Genomic DNA, 24,973 nt, shown 5'->3' with positions numbered 1-24,973 from the left:
GTGTGTGTGTGTGTATGTGTGTGTGTATATATATATATATGTATATGTGTGTGTATATATATATATGTATATGTATATATACATATATATATATATGTATATGTATATATACATATACATATATTTGTATATGTATATATACATATACATATATATGTAACATATACATATATATGTATATGTATATATACATATACATATATATGTATATGTATATATACATATACATATATATGTACATATATATATATATACACACACACACACACACACACACACACACACACACATATATGTATGTATGTATATATATATATATATATATACATACATACATATATGTGTGTGTGTGTGTGTGTGTGTGTGTGTGTGTGTGTGTGTATACATATTATATGCATATATATATATATATGTATATGTGTGTGTATATATATATATATATTAGATGATTGTTGATCAATCTCTGGCACACAAGACCTCAAAGTCCTTACCATTCTAACTACCAGGTTATAATAATGAAATTGCAATATCATTTGAACATCCTAGCCCCTTGATCTATCCATAACAACATTCAAGCCATGTGATCTTCATCTATTTATGTGATGTCAAATTGCTCATGCTTGTTCCTTCTCACCCATTCGCTAGAAAAAAATCTTGAAGCATTTTGTGATACGAACTATCAAAATTAGGGTGTCATAGGAACAACATAAATAAAATAGAAATTCAAGTTAAAGTTGTCAATTTGGACCTATTTTAATCCCAACAAAAAATATAATAAACAGTTGTTGCATTTGGAAGAAAATCCATATGTATCCATTTTTCTAAAAATAATTCATTTGAATTTTATGGATCATTATCTCCTATCTTGTAGCTTCTTTTAAAACATCAACTTATTTTTGTGTACATCCATTAATTACTAATACTGTGCATTAAGTTAGATGTTAATGTGCAATGTCATTGGTGGAGTTTTTCTATCATTACGTTACTTTATGCTTTTTCACATGCTTCTGGTTTTTTCTCATTTATGTTTTCCTCTAACCCAATCTTTGCCATCTAGGTGGAATTTCTATTGGCAAAGAGATGACTTATGTTAATGTACAAGTTTATATCATGAAGATGATTATGTATCAACTATCATACTTTTTTTATTTAGAACTAGCCCGGATGGAGGATGTTGATCGAAGCCGAGTGAGGGTTGGACTTGAACCAAGATCAGTGGTATCTGGGGTATAAATGAGCCGGACTCAAGGGAGCTAGGCCTAGCTCGAGCATGACTTGATGAACTAAGATGATGTCAAGCTTCTTATGAACTAACTGATTTGAGAGTCGAAAATCAAAGTCGGCCCTTTTCCACTCAAGCCACTTTAAGCTTGGCTTGAAGCTTGATTATACGTGTTTGCTTTGGGCATAAAGATGAGAAGGGGCCAATGTAATAGATGAGACCCTAATCTAATATATATATATATATATATATATACATGAAAGTAGAAATTGAGAGAAAGTAGATTAGCAATTTAAGTTATCCACATTAACAGCAAATTCTCACCCATAAATATCATCTAGATCAAAATAAATGTTGAGTATGCCATGTGAAAATAAAGAGAGTATATGAAAAGCATTTTATTCTTCAAGCATTAAAAGCATCTTAAAAGCACTCATTAAAAATAGAAAGAGAATGAAAAGCATTATGTGATTAAAAGATTGAATTAAAACACATTCATATGTATTAAATTATATTATTAAAGTATTATGTTATTAATATACTCTTGTAATTAAAGCTCACTCATGTATGTAATCGAAAATATGGATAGACATCAGGAATTTAGATGGACATTATTTTGTTATCAATTTACTGCTTCAAATTTCATGAATTTGTTGTTGACAATAACTGAATATTGTTTAAATTTTTTTTTTCAATTATTGATGATATATAATGCTTATTAATATTTATTTCAAAATTAATATTTATTTATTTATTATCAAAATTAATGATTTTAATTTTAATAAATAATAAATTATGTGATCTAAAATCCGCGCGCAACATGCGGGTGCAAAATTAGTTGTTTTAATGTCACAACCCTCAACTGCCACCACCTTCAATCATAACTGTCACACCTCTGATCCGAAATTGTGAGTCGAAAGTTATGGCAACCGCCGCATACTCATAGAAAACTCTCTCCACAAGCATGCAAGGTATCTTATCATGCTATCATAAAGCAACAGCGGAATAATTTATCAATAATTTAAATCCAAAATTATAACAATCTAAATTTTTAAATTGTTATCTTAATAAATTTCACAATGTTCAATAAGCCTTACATTAAATTCAATAAGACTTTCAGTCTAAATAAAAGTATGAAAGTTCTGCTTCTAATCACTCTTCCGTTCCTATATTGTATTATCTTAATTCTTCAACATCTGTAAAAATAGTAAAATAAGAGATAATGAGCTAGACAGTCCAGTAAGCAATGATGACTCTCAGTAGATTTTATCAGGCAAAATAGTAAATAATTATTTATAAAAAATAAGCATATCAAGCTCATCAATTTGAAATTAATTTCAATTATGCAATATAATTCATGTTGAATTTATTTTTTTTCAAAAATTTAATTTTCTTTTGAGATTTTAATTTCTTTCTTTCTTAAGTTTCTTTTCATTAACCATGAGCTATGACCGCATTATCCCTGTGGTAGGATCGTAATACCGCGTATTTTCTTGCAGTAAGCTGCGAATCATCTGACAGCAAAGTCCTTCGAAATCATTGGTCTCACTGACAGTTTGTTACTGGTCTCACTGACGACATATCGCTGGTCTCACTGGCGACATAAATCTTCAGGACAAATCAATTGCCAACGTATATGCCCCAATTGGTGGGATCCTTTACATAGTCAGGTTGTCAATTCATATTGTTCTTATATCAGAATTCTTCATAAATCATATTTTATATTCTAATTTCGATAAGAAAATATATAATCATGTAGTATGGAAATCAATCAATATAATGCATCATAAAATCAATATGTTCAATTATGCTTCATCATAATATTTCAAATAAGATATTTTTATAATAAAATATCATTCATCTAATTCATACATTATTTCATAAATTATGTCAGAAAAAATATATTATAATTTATCGATAAATCTAGAAAAAGTAAAACATTACTTATTTCGAACGCATTCCAATAATCCACATAATTCTATAAATTTTCTTTCAAAAATTTTATTTGTAGATCATATCGCAATATCCCATGATCAAACATCCACAATCCTATATAATATCAATTTCAATAATTAGAAAGGATACGAATACCATATTCAACAGTTTAGATTGGGTCCGATCATCTAATTTCATCTGATCAAAATCTAATTAGGACATAAACGATCCAAAATTTGACGATCAGATCAAATCGAATTTTCGAAGTGATAGGATCGAGATTTTTTTATTGGATTCATCAACTAAGTAGAGAGAGAAAATCAGAGGAGAGAGAATTTATGAGATACAATCTAAATTAATCAGATGCCATAGTCCAACATCTCGATTGGTATGATCAAAATGATCTAATCTAAGTCATGGTTAAATCAGGATCATGGATAATCAAATTGAGAAATATCGGATCTGATTAAGATGAGTGCCAGTATACTGTCCGATAATTATGGATCAGGATTCTTCATCAGATCAGAAATATTAAAAGAAATTCCTCATTGATAAATCTTTTTAGAAAAAAAAATCGATCAAGAGAGAGAAATAATTTTAGAGAGAGAAAATTCATCTTGGACTCTTCAGATGATATGATTCAATAAATTCGATCGATCAGATCAAATCATGCTAAAATTATCATATAGATAATTCAATAAAATCATAAAAAATAGAATCTTAAAAAATATTAAGTCCGATCAAGATAGATGCCGGTATACCATTCGATAATCATAGATCAAAATTTATTATTAGGATCAATTTTAATTCATCATCATTCTTCTCAAAATTCTAAAAATCTTAAGAGAGAGAAATAATCTAGAGAGAGAAAGTAGAGAGAGAAAGTGGAGAGAGACTAGACAGAGATTAGAGAGAGAAGAAAAGAGGAAGAGAGAGTCTATTTATTATTTTTTTATTTTTCTTCTTCTTTTTTTCTTTTTTTTTTTTTCTTTTCGTGGCCTCCTTTGGGCGAAACAGGGGATCGTGTGGTCCCCTCCTCTGGTCGGCCGATTAGCGGTGCGATCGGCACGATGATGGCCGACGGCGGAAGGGCGACGATGGGGCAGCTCAAAAAAAGTAAATTCGATGGTCGGTGATGACCACCAGTGTCGAAAAATCGAGAAGAATAACAAAAAAATAGAAATTTCTTCTGCAACAAAATCTGGCGACTCCAGTCACTGGCGATCGTGCACACGGGCATGGAAAGGAAAGAGGAGAAGAAAGGAAGAGAAATCGGGGCTTACCTCAAGCTCCGACAATATTTTCGATGAGAAATCAAGGCGAGCACGGTGTCAGGCTTCCGTGAGAATTTTTCGACGATCCCCGCCGTTTTGCCTCGGGATTCTCAGGTGGAGGAAGGGAGAAGGGGTCTCCCCCTTAAATAGAGTCAGAGGGGAAGAGTTTGACTCCTCCCCGGTGAGCTTTCTGACTCTATTTAGGAGTCAATCGGAAGGAAGAAGACTCCTGTAGGGAGTCTTCCTCAAATTTTTTTTGATGGGCTTTTGTGGGCTGGGTTTAGGGCTCAATTGGGCTAGGTCATAACATTCTTTTCCTCTAAAAAAAATTTTATCCTCAAAATTTTTCTTATTTAAGTCTTCATAATTTCTTACTTAAGATTTATGGTAAAAATCTCACCCATAAATATTTTAATATTCTAATTATTGATACCAATTCATTCTTAAATCATTTTATAAGGAAAAGATCAATACATCAAATATTGATCTGAAACAGAACCATTCATTTTCTTATTGTCAAAATCAACATCTCAAAGATTTTTAATTTTTAAGATATCGAAATCATACTCTCATTCTCTATAAAATAATGTTCAATATCTCATGACTCGAATTAAAATCAAACCTATCTCTTGTAGATAGAAGAAAATCAATGTCTTAATTTTTGCTTAAGGATTTCATTCATCATCATTTTTTTTTTCAAAATACTAACCACTCTTAATTAATCAACCCATCATAAGATAGGAAAACATACTTATATGAATCATATGAGGACATCCCAATCAATCAAGATTCAAAAATATTTTCTCTTATTCATGCTTTCAAAGGTTCAAGATTTACCATTTCAATCTCATCCTCAAACTTTTGATGTTTTAATTCTTGATGCAACTTCATCATTAAATCATTTCATAAAAAAAATCAGTATCGTCAATGTTGATTAGAATCAATACCACTATTTCTGATCATCAAAATTGACCTCTCAATTCTAGATAAAGATATCAAATTTTTTACCAAAAAAATTCTTAACTACTCATGATTTAATCAATTTATCACAATATCATAAACAAATTTTACCACATTCTCCATAGATAAACTTTTTAGTATAAAAATCTAAGATCAAAATCAATATTCGATAAACAATCTTAAATTCTTTCTAATAAATAGAGAATTATAAAATTTAATTCTAAGATAAAAAAATTTTATCTCTATATATTCTAAATCTAAAATCAAAAATCAAGGATCCACTCATCTTAGAATTAGGATGCTAAATATTTTTTTAGCATAGTAGATGGAAGCACTACTTTTAAAAATCACATTAAGGATATTCAAAATTTTTTAAAAATATTATTTTTTTTAATATCAATAAATTTTTTGTATCAAATCATATCATCTATCATAATTTTTTAACTCAAAGAGTCAACATTTCTGACTTACTCAAAATAATCCAGATCACTATGCTTTCGCTGCGCGCTCTGTTCTAACAATCAAAATTTTTTAAGTTCACCAAAAAGTTTTGATCAAATTATTTCTTTATCTTATCAATAGAAAAGATCTAAAATTTTAAATTTTAATTGAAGCCAAAGATTAACTTTCGATTCTCATTCATACTTTTACTGGTGTACAATAATCTTGATTAACCCTTGAGTCTAATATTACATTTAAAACTATCATATAGGTTTACTATAATATTACAATCATACAAACCTCAAAAAATCAATTCTCTACTTAATAGATTCAATTAGAGACCTCATTAACAAAAGTAAAAAAACTCCATATCAATTCCTAAATCTAAAATTTTTAAATTATAAATTCAAATGGATCCCATAATCTCAAATAAATATAAATTGAATCTTTTATCTTAATCTAAAGATATCAGTTTTTCATTAACAATCTCAATAATAATATCAAAAATTTTTTTGATCAACTTAGATATGAAATCTTTAAATTAAAATTTTATACACATCATATAGTCTCCAAGAGATATAATAAGATCTATTATTTAGATCCAAGGATGATGATTAAAGATTTTAGTATAATGAATATCCTACAATCTCATAATTCATTTCGTCAATAAGAAATAGACTTCTTTACAATATTTTCAAATATGCATTCATCCTAATATGTCACTTTATATATGATCCACATATCAAGTTCAATTTCGATAAATATTCCAATCAAGCATCATAAAAGACTTTCTTAGTCCATCCCTGAACAACATTTTATCATCAAATCTTTATCTTGCCAATAATAGTCAACTTCTCAACTAGAAGTAATATCATAGTATTATTTTTACATCAAATTTAAACTTACGATTCACTTGAATAATCAATGATCAAATTAATAACCATAATGCACAAAAAAATTTCATGTCAATCTTTTTGTAATTACTTTCGATCAAAATCTATCTAATCATATCATGATCCATAGATCATCCATCATATTTCAAACTCTATATGTCATAATCTCTTGTGATCTTTTCATACATAATCTCAATATTTAATAAAAATTATAAAGATTTCTCCCACTACAATCATTAATGATCTACACCATAATATTTCTAGTGTCTATCCACTGACACTCATTCTATACACATCTTAGTTCATCCACTAATGCTCTGATACCACTTTAATTGTCACGCCCCCGACCCGAGACTGTGAGCCGAAGGTTATAGCAACCGCTGCATATTCATAGAAAACTCTCCCCACAAGCATGTAAGGTATCTTATCATGCTATCATAAAGCAACAGCGAAATAATTTATCAATAATTTAAATTTAAAATTATAACAATCCAAATTTTTAAATTATTATCTTAATAAATTTTACAATATTCAATAAGTCTTACATTAAATTCAATAAGACTTTCAGTCTAAATACAAGTATGGAAGTTCTGTTTCTAATAACTCTTCCGTTTCTATCTTGTATCAGCTTAATTCTTCAACATCTGTAAAAATAGTAAAATAAGAGATAATGCGCTAGATAGCCCAATAAGCAATGATCACTCTCAGTAGATTTCATCAGATAAAACAGTAAATAATCATTTATAGAAAATAAGTATATCAAGCTCATCAATTTGAAATCAATTTCAATTATACAATATAATTCATGTTGAATTCATTTTTTTTTCAAAAATTCAATTTTCTTTTGAGAAATTTCTTTCTTTCTTAAGTTTCTTTTCATGAACCATGAGCTATGACCACATTATCCCTGTGGTAGGGTCATAATACTGCATATCTTCTTGCGGTAAGCTGTGAATCATCTGGCAGTAAAGTCCTTCAGAACTGCTAGTCTCACTGACGGTTTATCGCTGGTCTCACTGGTGACATATTGCTGGCATAAATCTTCAGGATAAATCAATTACCAACATATATGCCCCAATTGATGGGGTCCTTTATATAGTCAGATTGTCAATTCATATTATTTTTGTATCAGAATTCTTCATAAATCATGTTTCATATTCTAATTTTGATAAGAAAATATATAATCATGTAGTATCGAAATCAATCAATATAATGTATCATAAAATCAATATGTTCAATCATACTTCATCATAATATTTCAAATAAGATATTTTCATAACAAAATATCATTCATCCAATTCATGCATCATTTCACAAATTATGTCAGAAAAATATATTATGATTATCGATAAATTTAGAAAAAGTGAAATATTATTTACCTTAAACGTATTCCAATAATTCACATAATTCTATAATTTTTTTTTCAAAAATTTTATTCATAGATTATATCACGATATCCCATGATCAAACATCCACAATCTTATACAGTATCAATTTCAATAATTAGAAAGGATACAAATACTATATTCAACGGTCTAGATTGGGTCCGATCATCTAATTTTATCTGATCAAAATCTAATTATGACATAAACGATCCAAAATTTGACTATCAGATCAAATCGGATTTTCAAAGTGATAGGATCGAGATTTCTTTATTGGATTCATCAACTAAGTAGAGAAAGAAAATTAGAGGAGAGAGAATTCATGAGATACAATCCAAATTAATCAGGTGCCACAGTCCAATATCTCGATTGGTATGAACAAAATGATCTGATCCAAGTCATGGTTAAATCAGGATCATGGATAATTAATTGAAAAATATCGAGTCTGATCAAGATGAGTGCTAGTACGCTGTCCGACAATCATGGATCAGGATTCTTTATCAGATCAAAAAAATTAAAAAAAATTTCTCATTGATAAATCTTTTTAAAGAAAAAAATTGATCAAGAGAGAGAAATAATTTTAGAGAAAAAAAATTCATCTTGGACTCTTCAGATGATATGATTCAACAAATCTGATCGATCAGATCAAATCATGCTGAAATTATGATGTGGATAATTCAATAAAATCATGAAAAATAGAATCTTAAAAAATATTAGATCTAATCAAGATGGATGCCGGTATACCTTCGACAATCATAGATCAAAATTTATTATTAGGATCAATTTCAATTCATCATCATTCTTCTCAAAATTTTAGAAATCTTAGGAGAGAGAAATAACCTAGAGAGAGAATTTTAGAGAGAAAAAGTAGAGAGAGAAAGTGAAGAGAGACCAGAGAGAGATTAAAAAGAGAAGAAAAGAGGGAGAGAGAGTTTATTTATTATTTATTTATTATTTTTCTTCTTTTTTTTCTTTTTTTTTCTTTTTGTGGCCTCCTTTGGGCGAAACAGGGGACCGTGTGGTCCCCTTCTTTGGCCGGCCGATCAACTGCTGTTGCTCTTTGATTTGATTTTGATGATTACAAAGCATTTGAAGGGGTTACTAATATTTTTGGCTTGAAAAAAGATTTATTATTTTTCAGGGGCAAAATCGTAATTTTACCAAGTCCTAACTCGAAAGCCTCAAGAGCAAGAACAGAAGATTTATGATCTATTGGAGAAAATTTTATACTTTTTGGATGTATATTTTGAAAAAATAATATTTATAAAATTGAGTCGACCCCATGAGTCGACTCATGTCAAATGGGGCTCAACGGCACGCTGTTTTTTGGCTGGCACACCCAATTAAGTCTACCCCATGAGTCGACCCCTGTGCATGAGTCGACCCTATAAGTCGACCTCTGTTGCTGTGCACGTCAAAATTATAAAATAATCATTTTCTGTTCTGTGCCACAGTAGTCGACCCCATGAGTCGACTCATGTGTATGAGTCGACCCTATGAGTCGACTCCTGCGACGGAAAAACTCCATAACGACTAGTTTTTCAGCTCGTTTTGATGCATTTAATATTCATTTAATAATCTCCAACGGCTCAAAAACTATCCAGATCACTCTCTACCATCATTTAAAGCTATAAAAGATACTTAAAGGAGGGAATAAAAAAGATTTTGAAGAGGATTTTCAAGCATTCATTTTAGTCCTAAGCAAAGAGCCCTCTTGAAGTTAAAGAAGCTTTCATTTCAAGTTTATCAACTTTTCAAGAGCTCATTCAAATCTTCAACCACCTTCAGAAAAATCAGAAAAGCTTCCTTCTTATTGTGTAAAGTGCATTTAAAGTTTTATTTGCTTATTAAAGAAGCTACATTTGTATTTCCGTGTGATTAACTGTTATACTCTGTTTTTGAATTGATCTTTAGTTTTGGAAGGGTTCCAAACGTGGAAAGATTAATCCGAACCTTGAATCGGATTGTATTGGATTGGTTTGTACCCGAAAAATAAGTGTTCTAGCTTTGGATAGCTAGAGTCGGAGGTACCGACGTTGTATTCTTGTTGAATACGGTTTAGTGGATTTGAATTCTCAAGTAGGAGCTTAGGGAGTGGATGTAGGTGCAAGGTTGGCATCGAACCACTATAAATCTTGATTATTTGTGGTGTGCTTACTTGTTCTCTATCTTATTTTTTTTTCCTTCTTGCACTCTTGCATCTAATATCTTCACTTTGCTTAAATTACTCACTTTAACTAACTTGCCTTTTATTACTTAATCCTTGTGGTTCTAGATTAAATTTAAATTTTCAAAAACCCAATTCACCCCCCCTCTTGGGTTGCATAGTTGGGCAACAACGGCACGACCGGCACGACGGTGGCCGACAGCGGAAGGGCGACGATGGGACGGCTCGAAGGAAGTGAATTCGGCGGTCGGCGGTGACCACTGGCACTGAAAAATTGAGAAGAACAACAAAAAAAAATAGGGATTTCTTCCGCAATAAAATTCGATGGCTCCAATCGCCGGCGATCGTACACACGGGTACGGAAAGGAAGGAGGAGAAGAGAGGGAGAGAAATCGGAGCTTACCTCGAGCTCCGACGACGTCTCCGGCGAGAAATCAAGGAGAGCACAATGTCGGGCTTCCGCAAGGATTTTTTGGCGATCCCCGTCGTTTTACCTCGGGATTCTCAGGTGGAGGAAGGGGGAAGGGGTCTCCCCCTTAAATAGAGTCGGAGGGGAGGAGTTTGACTCCTCGACGAGCTTTCCGACTCCGTTTAGGAGCCAGTCAGGAGGAAGAAGACTTACGTAGGGAGTCTTCCTCAATTTTTTTTTGATGGGCTTTTGTGTGCTGGATTTGGGGCTCAATTGGGCCAGGTCATAACAATAACAATCCAAATTACGAGGCAGCTCATTCATTTGGCAACCCTACTGGTATTAATAGCCAGACTCTATTGATTTGGTCAATTGGCATCATCGCACACTACAATTAGAAGACTTAATAATTAGTCTCAATTACAGTAACAGAAATGTTACCTTTCTACTAGGGGTGAAAATAGGCCAGGCCAAACCAGGCTTTGGCTTAAATAGGCTAGGCCTGTATTGTAAAATACTAGCCTGAGCCTGACCTGTTGGACTGGTTCAGGCTTAAAATGAGGCTTGGTCTGGCCTGTTTTGCAAAATAAAAAAATCTGACCTAGCCTGAAAGCCTATTTAAAAAGACTCTTCCGTTTTCTTGATTCTCGAAAAGACTAAGATAATTGGATATTGATGGGTAAGATCAATAATTAATTAATTATATATATTAATAAAATAATAATTTTTATTAAATTATATATATATATAATTTATACAAGCCAGCCTGCAGGCTTTCAGGTCAGGTTTTGAAATTTTAGGCCTGACCTATTTATTTAAACAGATCTTTTTAAAAGCCTATACCTGGCTTATTTAGATAAATAGGTCAGACCAAATCAGACCGACAGCAGGTCAGGTCGTAGGCCCCTGACAGACCGCCTGGCCTATTTCCATCCTTACTTTCTGCCAAGGGGAATAACCAAAACCAATAGCTCTTTTGGGATCAAGATCTAAGTAGGAAAGAAGAAAAATCATCGACAGCACTACAGCAATTAACCACCTGTTCTATGAGCCAATTCTACTGGTCAGTAAAAACTCTTCCAAACTATGGGATACTCGTGTAGCTTCACAAATCAAAACAATCCAATTCCACCCAAGTACCAAGAGGAAGGTAGCACTTTTTTTTGGTGAGCAGACGATTGTACCACGGCAGCTCTTGGTAAGCTTCTATGCCTTAGCATTTTGTTTTATTGCCATCTGTCCTTCTTCTTACGTTCTTGATAAACAACAAAGTTCTTTTCTTAAGTTCTCTTCACTTGCGACATCGTCTTCAAGTGTATGCATGGCAGACTGTGTCGATCTCATCGTCCAGGTCGGACTTGTTAAAGCTCGCCAAACCCTTCCTCCTACTTGAACTCCACCAAAAGATGAGAGAGAAAGAGAGAGAGAGAGGCAGGCAGATGAAAGTTGGTGTTTCAGCATTTGGCGGTCTTGCTCCAAAAGTGACTTTTCGCCAGTTTTTTTCCACCGGCGACACGACGTCAAGGGACAAAAGGTTGGAAAGCCTCGCGTTCACAAAGGTGATGAAACTTTTTGCTGGGTTCTCTCCATCCGCTCATACCCCGGAGCAGATTGTACCAATTCTAATGATGATAGATGGACTTTAGTTTCTAGGAAACAATGGAGGCCCGTCAAGGCGCATATTTGACATTGGCTGGAAGGGAAATATCTCCTTTATCTTCGTCTCCATCTAAAGGTCTCCTTTGTCCTCGTCCTCCATCTAAAATTCCTTACGGTACTGCTTTCAACCACCGTCTTTCTTTGTTTCAGGTGGGAGGATATGGGTTGCATTGGTAGGTTCTGCAGGCATCAAGGTAATATTTTTGGTGCAAGAAAAATTGATCGGAGAAGCTTCACTTGCAAACCAAGAGAGCTTTTGCCTTGCATGGAGTCGGAGCTGGAGTCACAGTGGAGAATTAATAGGGTTAAAGAAGCTCAAGCCCATGTTGCTATGAGGTTACTTTTGTTAGCTGGCAAGCTATTCAGATTATTGACAATTTAAAGGAGTCCTATCAAATTATCATATTTGATGTGTCTTTTGATTTGATAATCCAGATTATCAGACAATCCAGATTTTCTTCCATGAGATAATTTGAATTACCAAAGAGAGGAGTGGCTATCCAGATTATCATATATTTGGTAATCTTGTAATAATTTTTTTAGATAAAAATATCCTAAAAAATTCGGACGATCTTCTTCCTCATGATGGACAGCGGAAAGAGGAGGGACCGAAACCGACGCCCTCTTCCACAAAATCCGACCGACAACAGCCCCAAAATCGGTGAATTGATGGGCCATCGCCGTCTCTCAACTGCCAGCCGTCGGTAGCCATCGAGAAGAAAGAAAAAAATGTCGATCAAGATGGGATCCGATGACCCCTCCTCCCTCCCTTTTTTTTTTGTTTGTTTGGTTAATCGGACCATCGGTGAGCTGCGTCTGGCGCCGCCGGCTACCCAGATGTTGCTGTCGGAGTCGCCGTCGCCTCTCCGAACGATGGCCTGCTGTCATTGCATGGAGAAGGAGGACACGGCTTGAAGGAACCGGTGGTCCCTTTCTCCTCTCTTTTTTTTTTGATCTGATATGAGGAAGGAGAAGATCGAGCTCAGCGGGGTTCAAACGACGCCAGTTGCCGCCATCGGTACCATGCCGGATGGCGGCAAGGGGTAGGGTGCAAGGAATCGGTGGTGTGAGTGAGGGCAGCAGTGTGGTGGGTGAAAGCGATGATGGAGGCGGCTGTGGAGGATGCGGGGTGCGGGTTCGCTGGGGGCCAGGGGATGGTGCAGGGGGTGGCACGGACGGTCGGAGGGCCGGGAGCAATGCCGGAGATGCATCTGTCGAAGGGCCGGGGGTGGAGTAGCTGGGGGTTGGGGGGTTGTGGCGTGCGGGGGAAGGAGAAGGAAGAAAAAAAAATAATAAAAAAAATAATATAATATAATATATAATATATTATATATATAATATAATATATATTATATATTATAATATATTTTATTCTTTCATTCTAAAAATTAAAAATTTTATGCATGAGGTGTGATCTTTAATAAATTTGATTTAAGGATATTTTTGAGAATTTGATATTACATTACCAGTAATTTGATTATCTTACCAAATATGTTAATCAAGATTTTCAGTAATTTTATTGTAATATTGTCTACATATGCCAAATATAGTAATCAACATTACTGGTAATCTATTTATATTGCAGATAATCTAGATTACTAGGTAATCCAAATTATCACTGCCTGACAATGCACCAAACGCAACCTAAGAGGGTGTTTGGTTGGGGATAGTTAGGATCTAGAATCAGAATGAAAATGTGTAACTCCCATTCCAATCATTTGGTTGGGAGGAGTCCCATTCCGATTCTGATTTCTGAGTGAAATGAGAATGGCCCAATCTATCTAAAACTCAATCTCTACTCTCTTTTATTTTAATTTTGATTCTAGTCACGAACCAAACACTTCTCGAGAATTGGTCATCCTGATTTCGATTCTAATTCATTCTAATTTTCATTCTGATTTCGATTCTAGTTGCAAACCAAACATCCTTTAAATTCTAACTTGAAGCATCAGCACAAGAAGGGTACTTGATTCGCAATCGAAATCAAAATCGGTATTGAAATTAGAGTAGATTGGAATGAGAATCGCAATAGCCATATCCTCCAAATGGTTTGGTTCATGGTCGGAACCGGAATCAAAATAGATGATTCCTATTCTTGTTGTTTGGTTCATTTAAAGATAAGAATCGGAATCAAACATATTATTTTTTTCATCTATTTTTGATAATTTATCTTATCTGATATTTGAGTTGGTTTTCTTGTAAAGCACTTTTTAAATAATCATTGAAGCTATTATTTTTGGCAAACAAATATATCATTCTAGTACCAACATAGCCATCGGAAAAGAATCTATTTTTTATTGCAAGAGAGTATATTTTTCATTACAAGAGAGTATAACTAAAGGACAAAAATATCATGCTTTAAAAAAAAATCAATCTCATTAACAGCACTATAGTACCTAATGAAAGAATTGTAGGAGACCCAATTCGGGAGTAAACTTTTCTTTTCTTCTTCTTTTTTTTTTGTTTTTTTTGTTTTTGATAGGATGGAAGAGGGAGCAACTTTTAAGAACTCGTGTGCCCTCAATCCAACAAATGACAGCTACCAGCGAGACTGTTTGTAGGGGTAATATCATGCGATCCCTTCCCCAACCCCCTTCTGCCCTCCTCTTTGACTTCTTTCTCGGCTGGACCAATTGCCTCACTGCCAACCTCAAAGTCTCCCACCTTATCTTCTATTCTTTCGGTGCCTTCATCGTCTCTATCGTTGACCACATCTAGCCCCACATGTTTCACTGTGAGGATGGTGATGGCCCCATCGCCCTCACCATCCTCTCCGACCTCTCCTCTTCCCAGATCTTCCCCTTCAAGCACCTCCCCAGCATTTGGGGTTGGCTCAGGGCTGGAGGCCCGAACTGGGAGTCACTACAAGAGGGCTTCCTCACCAACACTACCGGCAGTTGGGATGCGGTCATCAACACCTTCGATGCCTTCGAGGGTCATTTCTTTGCGCACTTAAAGCATGGCAACTACTGCATCTGGGCTGTGGGGCCCATCTCCCCAGCCAGTCATATGGTGGGGCACTATGGCCAGAGATCCATCTCGGTGGAGGAGGTGGCGGCTTGGCTGGATGCGTGCCCACTGTGGTCGGTGGTGTACATTTGCTTTGGAAGCCAATACACGCCCACAGAGAAGCAGGGGCGATAGATGCTTTTTTTTTTTTTTTAACATCTCATTTCACCGGAATGAGATTTTGACTCCATTAGGAGAGTCCAGTTTCAATTACGAGGGATTGAACCATTCCCATTCCTTCTTGGAATCAAAATTAGAATGAAATTTTCTCAACCAAACAGTTGGAATGGGAGTCAACCATTCTAACTTTCTTCTTGGAATCGGAATCGAAATCGAAATCAGAATGAAACTCTCTCCAACTAAACAGTTGGAATGTGAGTCTTCTATTCTGATTTCCATTCCAGACCTCAATTGTCCTCAATCAACCACCCCCAAAGTTTCTATAATGTAGGCATTCTTCTGGTTTAGGGCGCTCCAAATTTCCTTGGAATAGTATTTGGAGCAGCATTTGAAGCTTTGCATCAACAATTAGTAGAGATGGAAGGTACCAATACGTATACTTGCTTAACAGTCTTTATCTTTAGACCTTTTTTTTTTTTTTTTTTTTTTTTGACTCTTGAGAGGTTCCATGGGATATTGCACAACAAAGCATTTTTATTTTCCTATGGGTGGGCGTGATTTTGTGTTAAGCCCTGGAATATCTTCACATTGGAAGTGTTCCTGCTGATCTAAAATATCATTTCTGGATTAAACTTCAAAGTTTACCTCAACTGATGTGGTAGGAGGAGATTGTTGAATCCGTAGTTTCTAGTTTTGGTGGTGTTGAATTTATGGATTATCAATGTTCACCGCAAAAAGATTATTCCGAACATCAGCTAGTTGTTTCACGTGAAGTTTTATGAAAAAAATCCGTTATGCATGACGGAGACGAAGAATAACAAAATAAGAAGAAAACAAGAATGTGCATATTTATATGGTTCGGTCTATTATGTCCACGGACATAGATGATGCACATATTTTATTATAGAATATTGGAGATTACAAATTATAAGATTTGTGCTCTCCACTCATTCTACTTCGGAAAGAAGCCTTGCTTTTGCTTTTCTAAAGCTTATAAACTCAAGGCATACTTAATAGAATGTTAATTTTGTCTGTATAAATATGGATGGTTACAAATTCAAAGTTTCAGTCATGATCGGTCAATTAAAGCTGTAAATAGGTTGGGTTGAACCATGACCCGACTTGATTTAACTCACTTAGACTCGATCTAACTTGTTTTAAGGGGTTGGGTTGGATTCTAAATTTTAACCTATTCCATTTTCTAGATTGGGTTTGTATTTATTAAATTTGGATCTAACCTGACCAAATTTGGTATATTATTAAGATCCAAATATGTTTGAGTCTTTTAAATTATGATTTAAGATTTATATGAGCAATATCTTTAACATAAAGATGGATTTAAAATTATTTTATATCATAATTTTTTTGAGAGTATTATCTCTTATCTATTTTGTGTAGTGGTTAAGTATGTGGTAATTAAAATATAGTTAGCTACATTTAACCTAAACTCGACCAGAATCCTAATTTTTTGGATCAGGTTAGATTATACATGAACTTGATCTGATCCAGATGTCCTGGTGGGTCAAAAATTTTAATCATGGATCCAATCCAATTGAATCCAACTTTCTATTGGGTTGAGTATAGGTCCAGCATTAGAATCTAATCAAAAAATTGGATTGGGTCAGGATCACTCAAGACCCAATTTGATCTGACTCATTTACACCCCTAGAATCAATGGACCAATGGTTCAACCAACGATTGTTGCGGATTACTAAGAAATGATTGCCTGAAATGGCCACGAAATGTGGCATTTCCATTGCTGGAACAGATGTTGGTTGGCCGCTGTTTGACTAGAGAGCCCAAGAAGAGGGATAGAGAGCTGCAACTTCTGGATACAAGCAGTACCAATGCTGATGCCCCTGTGACTCCTGCTACAATATAATCTCTAGTTGCAAGGAACTAGATGGCCCATTAGTTCGCTTTGAGATGGCTAGTCCAACTAAGGGCGTTATTCTCTCAGTTTCTTTAGCATTGAGATGGCTAGTCTGAGTGGAATAACATCAAAGATGCTTGTGATCTCCAAGTTCTCTCCTTTCATAGCTCCCAAATACATGTGACTGCCATAAATAATTCAACTAACCATTGTTAGCTGCCACACACTTATGGGTCCTAAGATGCTTTTCTCATTATTAATCCAGGCCAAAACCTTCATCAAGTCAAAATTTATTGGTTGGCCCTGCATCAATCATATTCAGGAAAACATAGGAGACCAAAAGGTAGGTACAGATCTCACAGGTGGATAGTTTCCTAACACTCAAGAATTAAGCAAATCCAATCTCACCTAGTTGCATACTTGCATTAGGTGTTTTATGATTGGCCGGTATAGATCCTTTAATCCTCACAATTGTTAGAAGAAACCGCTTCAATAATCATCACCAAATACCACACCTAAGAATCAAAAAGATTACATAACGAAACAAGTGATCCGTACATCAAGATTACTATAAACATATTATGTGATTGCATGAGAAGAATAAGAACTTATCCAAGATTAAGAGCAGGCTGGAACCCAAGAAACCACGCGTCGTTGCAGAAACGTCGGACCATTCCTCCATTAACCACTAGATCATGATCAGGCGGCTCAGGTTATTCGTCGAGTGATGATCTTCACGCACCACCTCTCTCTCCAGACCTCACCTTCACGCGGCTCCTAACCGGACCTCCGGGCTGCTTCTCCGCCGACCCACGCCGAAACCCGAACCGGGACCGCCCCCAGGTCTGGACCGGCGGGCGTGGACTACGTACGCCACCGCCGCGGCGGCGAGCAGGGCGACCCCCACGACGCCGCACACAACGCCGGCGACCAGCAGCGCCACCCTCGCCCGCTTCCTTCCCGCGGACCGGTCCGGCCCGGGCGGCGCCACCCGCCAGGGCCAATCGGTGGCGTTCCGCGCCTCGGGGAGCGCCACCGTGGGTCGGCCATGGAAGAAGGCCGCCATCTCCGGGGACGGTGGGCCGGGGTCGGTCTGGTACACCAGCCCGTGCTCCGACGGCCGGATGTCACGGGACTCGGATCGGACGGCCCAGATCGCGAGAAGGCAGAAGCCCACGGCGACAAGGAAGCACGGACGCCGATTCACCGCCATCTCTCTCTCTTCCCCCGATCTACTCCTCTTTCCAATTCTCTGTAGCTCATAGAAAACATAATCAAAATTGATATCTTTTCCAAACTAAAAACTACTCTAAAAAGATTCTTTTCTGAATACTTTGAATTTTTCTCCTTTTCTTTCTGGTTTAAAGCCAGAATAATATCAGAACTTTACCAAAGCGAAAAGGCTAGCACTTGAGCTGATCTTGATCTTTGAAATTTTTCATCAGGAAAATCTTTTTTTTTCCCCTTACAAGCTGGTTGGATCTAACGCAAAGAAAATTTTTCCTTATAAACAGTTCGGATCTAAAGCATTTCTGGGTAGATTCTTCACAACGAAGAAGCACATTCTTTGGAAGATAACGTGATAGAGGAGCAAAAGAAGCTTCTTGTTTTTTACCCCTGTGCAGAATCGATTCATATCTTGGGAATGCCAAGCTCAAAGCTGAAGATTCCTTTGAAAATGTTCATGATTAGAAGAAGAGAGAATGTCTAGGGCTCAAGCCCTCTCCCTAATATTTCTCAACCACAAAAAATTATTCCCTATACTTGTCTCTTTTCTGAGAATGAACTTGCTAACGTACCTCTTTTGAACCAGTTTGTGGAATTTTGAAGGGCATCGGCGGTGGAAATCTTCCTTCTCTGGACCTCTGCTTTCCTCTCGACAGAAAAGAGTGGGAGTATGTGTCACTTCCTGTTGCGCCTTATTTATGTGAAGAGAAAAATCTAATTAATTACTACTTGTGAAGCTGGTTTGACTTTGACAGGCCATGTTGTCTGACTCTTAAATCATTTTTTATTTATCCCAAGACCAAAATTATTTTTTAAATTTTTATTATAATTGTAGAAGTGTTCATCAATTTTGTTATTTACCCATGGCTAATATCCGGTCTTTGTTGGCTAGATCACATGAAATTGCCAATGATGTTGCTTCGTTGTTGTCTCTTTTGCTTTCTCAATGCATAGAGGACTGATATGAAAAATATATAATTTTTTTATATTTTTAATGAATAAATTTACTGAATAAATCCTTATATTTTTATTTTTTATACAAATTCTATTAGTTTATGTTTACTATTTTTTGCTTGAAGGATTTTGATGGAGCATCAATTTTGTTTAAAGAAATTAGGCAATAGGTGATCAAGAGAAATAATTTTAAGCAACAAAAAGTTCTTAAAAAATTCAGATAATAAGGTAAAAGCCCAGAAACAAAAAGAAGGCTGATGGTTCCACTCATTTGAACCTGTGAAAGTAATGCAACAAAGAAAAAAAAAAAAAAACCTGTGAAAGTACATATCATCAAGCTGGAGTACAGTTATTTCCTCCAAAAGTAAAACCTAGTGGGTCTCATTAGATACAAATAGCCAAACATCAATAAAATCTTGATCTAATCTTTGATACAATATTTTATGCATCCAGTTTGTGAAAATGTTTAATCCATACGGATTCATTTAACCTTTGCTTCGTTGATACAGAAATAGAAAATATATTAGTGAAAAAAAAAAAACAAAAATAGAACTTAACTTTATATTTTCAAATAAAAATGTTGGTGGATAGTCCTACAATAAATTTAAGCACGTTTCTACCAACCACAAATATAAAAATTAAAAAAAAAAATTATTTGAGAATCATTTAAGTTTATTTTTTATATGGACTCTAAGTCGAGAATTTTGTGAGAATTTTAGTATTTTATTTTCATATAAATTTTTATTAAAATTTTAGATTTATATAAAATTATTATTATATGATTGAGAATAAAAATTTAAATTTTACCCCAATACTTTAGTTGACGATTGAACTGAAAATACCTTCTTGAGCCCCGAATTTGCTCCCAGGTTTTGGACGTGACAAATGTTGCAATTAGAATTCAGCACAAGGAATACTCTCACCTCCCATGCAAGCCTAGCTACGGAATATTGCAGTTAGCACCATTATTATTATTATTTTTTTTATACAAATGGATGGTTAGACTAATCTAATACGGAAATAGTTCAATGGATCAAGATATAAAAAATTTTACAAAGTCTACTTATAAATCTCGTCCTATCTTCATAGTCGGACTCTAAAATGCTTAGCAACAAAAGTAACCACCTAATTTATTGTCGTATTCATCTCTCAATAAATATGTTGGATTCTCATAGCAGCAGTTCGATGGAAGAAGATCCTGATATTCCGTAGGAGTGGATGACCATCAAACTATCTGATCTCCTTCAGGATCCACAAAATGACAGTAGCAGAGTCATCCTTCAAAACAATCTACTCCGCATGAGTCGACGTCACTTTCTTCATCAGATTACAGCACAAACTTGTCAATCTTGAACAGTTTTATCAAAGCTATCCTCAACTGAAATTCACATTAAATAGAGTAAGTCTCCCTGATAGCTGTCGCTAAATGTTTCACTCACTCCTTAGTAATTACATATTTTTAATTTTTATTACTTTAAAATTTTTGAAGTAAAATTTTTACATCTAGCAGAATTATTCCTAATTGATGGGTGAGAGATAGTGATGGGAAAAGAAATGCGGTCCAGGTTGGATAATGTTGGCTACTGGGATCAGAAATAGGTTGGGGGTTGGCAAAAATTGTGACTTAGGTTAGCATGATAAGAGGAGAGAACGGAAGAAGAGAGATTGGGAAAAGAAAATTGCAACCAAGTGCATAATTTTGTCTTATTCGGTACACAAGATAACAGGTTATGGAGATATTAACAGCTTATGCATTGTGAATGATGTGAGATCAAAATGCATACGATTCAACATAGCATTGGTTGTATTTTACATTGAAATGAGTATGATACTGGGAGAGCATAAGCATTGGTGCACTAAATATCTTGCAAATCTAAATGTCTGCTATTCTTACCAAAAAAAAAAAAAGTATGCTATGAAAAGCATGCTTTATTAAATTATAGAAACAGTCAGAGAAGAAGTCAATTCGATCTACCTCTTGAGAAAGGTAATCATAAGCATTTTGTTATCTAAAATTTGCAAAATAAAATGTCATCAGGAAATATAAATGCTAGAAGTTTTGTTTTAGACAAAGGAATCAAATGGGACGCAATATTTTTTAACCCAACTCAGGATTGTTATGAGCCTACGATCAGAACTTGAACTTAGATACATAGGTTCCTAGGCTATGTCCGGATTTTGTTCTCTGATCACTTATTTTGTGACTAATATGGTATTAATGTGCACCACCAAAATTTAATTGTTGGTTCTTGATTTTTTAGACACATGCACTATAGGAACTTTTATATTTTTCTTTATTATGCCTAAGTGGAGGACTAGCTCATCATCCTAAATGTTACTCCAAGGTGCACAAGTAGTGCATGACAATGGCAGAGAAACATGTCAATCTAATGTATTTTCTTTTTTTAATATCAATGAGGCAACCACCATTTTTTTGTACTCAATGAAAAAAATTGATACATGGGAGGAAAAAATTGATACATTGGAGGAGACCAAAATAAATAATTAAATTTATATATAATTAAAATGAAATAAAAGAAGGTGTTTATTTTGAAGGAGATTTAATTATATTTATAGTGGTTTTTGCTTTGTATATTTAAAATTAGTCAATAAACCAAAAGTTTTAAGAAATAAGCAGACAGGACAAATAATTAGGAAATATCCATGAAATATCTTTAACTATTAGCAAAAATATTTTCTAGAAAAAGAAAAGTAATAAGGCAACTATCATTTTTGTACAAAATGGAAAAATTGATACATTGAAGAAGAATTGAATGAATAATTAAATTTATATATGATTAAAATGAAATAAGGTAAGGTGTTTATTTTGAAGGAGATTTAATTATATCTATAGTAGTTTTTGTTTAATATATTTAGAATTATTTTGTAAATCAAAGTTTTAAGAAACTAAACAAATGAAAAATATCTTGGACATTTCTCTTTAACATTTAGCAAAGTATTAACTTCTTAGTCTTTTAAAGATTTTTTGGATTCTTTTGAGGTCAAGATTGCTCATTTCAATGTAATATACCTGTAGAACAATCTTAGAGCACGAACATGTAAGATAGTTGAATAATATTGAATTGATTTAACCTAATTTTTTTGACATAATAAAAGAGATAAGGCCTTAGGTCCACATAAAGAAAAATTGCTGGATTTTAAAACTAACTATAGTAATTTATATTTTTCAGAAGCCATTTTTGGATCCTTGAATGTAACAATTTTACATGTTAATGGATACTATTTAGTTGATGTAAAATGATTTACTACACAAAGGCTATCAATTACTTAAAAAAAACTTATTTATCTCTGGATCTAAATCATTCCCTCTTGCCAAGGATCATATTCTCTTTAATTCTCTTTATGTTTTGTTATACTTTATTGTTTCATTTTTATCATTCGTAATCCTATTCTTCTCCATTTCAATTTCTTCATTAATATCCCTTTTATTTTCATTATATTTCACTTTTTTATTTTCTCATTTCCAATCCTATTCTTCTTCATGCCTTGTCTACCTATATTTTCTTTCTATCGCTCATATAATTCTTATTTTCTACTATAATTCCTCCACATTCTCTCCTGTTAAACAAGTAGGAAAATAATTAAAGAAAATCTTACAAAATCAAACCACCATCAACAATCTAGTTAAAAATTAATATTGAAATATGGAATTCTTGTGGATGTAGATGTAGCTTATTTGGAAATTAGAAAAGTTCAACTTGGTTTTCTAATACATCAAAATATATGTGTTAAACCTTAGCTAAGTGGGTAGAGCTAAGGAGTGAAGTGAGGTGGATAAATCTTTGAGCCATACTTTGACATGGAAGGCCTCAACTATCCTATCTTATAAATAATAGGATTGATCCAATTGGAGAGAAAAAGAAATTTTGATAATTTGCTCAAGTCTGAACTATTGAAAAGAATAACAGTTAAAAAAAATTATGAAAGTAGAGTTCTAGATCCCTTTTTTATTAAGGACAATAAAACTATATTATAATATCTTTATTTATACTAGTGTGGTCCACCTTTACATAATTTAGATTAGATTCTTCTTCTAGTTAAAAAAATATCATAATATTTTATAAATAATAATAAATAGTTGAAATAATCATGAAAAGTATTTTTTTTGGAACTTAATCTCGACTCTTACATTAACTTTGCTAGTAGTCAACTCACTTAATTCTTCTTATATTACAAGATAGGGTAAAAGTTTAAAAAATTTTTATATTTTATCCTGATTTACAAATATCCTCATGCATCTTCAATTTCAGCAATATCAATCCTACATTTATTAAATTATTATAATGTATCCCACCGACCTCCAAAGTTAGGTTCAAGCTTGCAGTCGATGCCTAGGTGGTAAGATATTTGCTATCAGTTGACTTATGTGAACTTCATGGGTTATATTAAAATAGGATTGAATGACATGGACTAAAAGGAGTCTGTATCAAAAGACTTAGGTGGCATAAAAAATTCCTATCAAAAATCCATTAAGGATCAATCCTTTCAGCTTCTCTTGGTCTCCATCTTGTTCTTTCTAGAGGTCTTACTCTCTTACTCTCTTTCTCTATCTCTCTCTTAGAAGAAAATGAGTTCTTCAAGTTCGGGAGCTTGAGAAGGGAGAAGCATCTGGCATTTGTAGAGGAGGCTCAAAGATATGCCATTGCCATCTTATAGCTATGATAGAGATATCACGGACCACTACAAATTTGGGAAGGAGGTTTTTGATATGTCCTAATTATAATCTAAGGGGATTAGTTTATTTAATTTGATGTTACAATGAGAAGGATAATGAACTTCATTTTTAAATTTCTTTATAGTTTGATTGAGGTTGGAACTAGTTCCAATGATTAGATCTCGAGTGAAAAGGACATGCATTTAAGATAATCAATGAGTTGCAGAAAAAATGGATAAATTAGAAGGTGAGAAACAACTGGTTTAGATTGAGAAGGAAAGTGTAGAACGAGAGAAATATATATTTGAAAATTAGGTCATTGAGGTAAAAAGCCAATTTAGGTGGAAGAAAGAGAGGAAAAATGCAACATATTTGTAGTTGCATCTTGTTTGATCATACTAATTTTGATTTTCCTAGCCTATAGGTTAAATACATATGTTTGTCAATCCTACTTACCATAATAATGTAATTTTCTTCTTGTAAAAGTTGTTAGTGGTGGTACAAAAAATGTTTAATTTGAAAACATGTTTTGCCTATGTTGTAACTGAATTGATGCCTATTTATAGAGACACTTTGTTATAAAGATAGTTCATAGTAAAGCAGTTATATTATAGCGCCTATAAATGAACTAGTATGATAGTCCATCAAAAAAGTTTTAGCTGACATCGGCACCGCAGTCTTGAAATCTTCAAGTATATCAAAATATATTAGTAAGCACATTAATTGCTAATTTGATATAAAAATAAAAGATTATCAAAACAACTTCACATTAA

The 24,973-nt window shown here is 34.0% G+C and overlaps 2 protein-coding genes across 4 annotated transcripts; one reads left to right on the top strand and one right to left on the bottom strand.

The window, feature by feature from the left end:
- The first annotated feature begins 15,066 nt into the window (after positions 1-15,066).
- Positions 15,067-15,486, top strand: LOC140859264 (flavonol 3-O-glucosyltransferase UGT89B1-like). Its single transcript, XM_073260950.1, has one exon. It carries the CDS (start codon positions 15,067-15,069, stop codon positions 15,484-15,486), a length of 420 nt encoding a protein of 139 aa, XP_073117051.1.
- Positions 15,487-17,860: 2,374 nt separating this feature from the next.
- On the bottom strand, positions 17,861-19,283 carry LOC105049093 (uncharacterized). 3 transcript variants are annotated; one of them, XM_019851745.3, is made up of 3 exons: positions 19,144-19,241; positions 18,735-19,004; positions 17,861-18,596 (listed from the first exon to the last, which is right to left on the bottom strand). In XM_019851745.3, the coding sequence occupies exon 3, from the start codon at positions 18,555-18,557 to the stop codon at positions 18,111-18,113; it is 447 nt and encodes a 148-aa protein (XP_019707304.1). In that variant the 5' UTR covers positions 18,558-18,596; positions 18,735-19,004; positions 19,144-19,241; the 3' UTR covers positions 17,861-18,110. The 3 variants fall into 3 exon arrangements, with proteins under 3 accessions (XP_019707304.1, XP_073117371.1, XP_010926950.1); XM_073261270.1 differs by lacking the exon at positions 19,144-19,241 and having other exon boundaries at positions 18,735-18,826; positions 18,960-18,976; XM_010928648.4 differs by lacking the exon at positions 18,735-19,004 and having other exon boundaries at positions 19,144-19,283.
- Positions 19,284-24,973: the final 5,690 nt, after the last annotated feature.

This window comes from Elaeis guineensis, chromosome 7, assembly GCF_000442705.2.
Source record: "Elaeis guineensis isolate ETL-2024a chromosome 7, EG11, whole genome shotgun sequence".
In the NCBI taxonomy this organism is placed as follows: Eukaryota; Viridiplantae; Streptophyta; class Magnoliopsida; order Arecales; family Arecaceae; genus Elaeis; species Elaeis guineensis.
The sequence above is the reverse complement of the archived record's forward strand: the minus strand, read 5'-3'. Positions and strand labels throughout refer to the sequence as shown.

Excerpts from the sequence above, each read along its gene's own strand:
- LOC105049093 (XM_010928648.4), bottom strand. The coding sequence starts at position 19,179 with ATGCCCTTCAAAATTCCACAAACTGGTTCAAAAGAG. Across the intron at positions 18,597-19,143 it reads CACAAACTGGTTCAAAAGAG|AGAATTGGAAAGAGGAGTAG; the intron begins GTACGTTAGCAA and ends TATGAGCTACAG.
- LOC140859264 (XM_073260950.1), top strand. The coding sequence starts at position 15,067 with ATGTTTCACTGTGAGGATGGTGATGGCCCCATCGCCCTCACCATCCTC.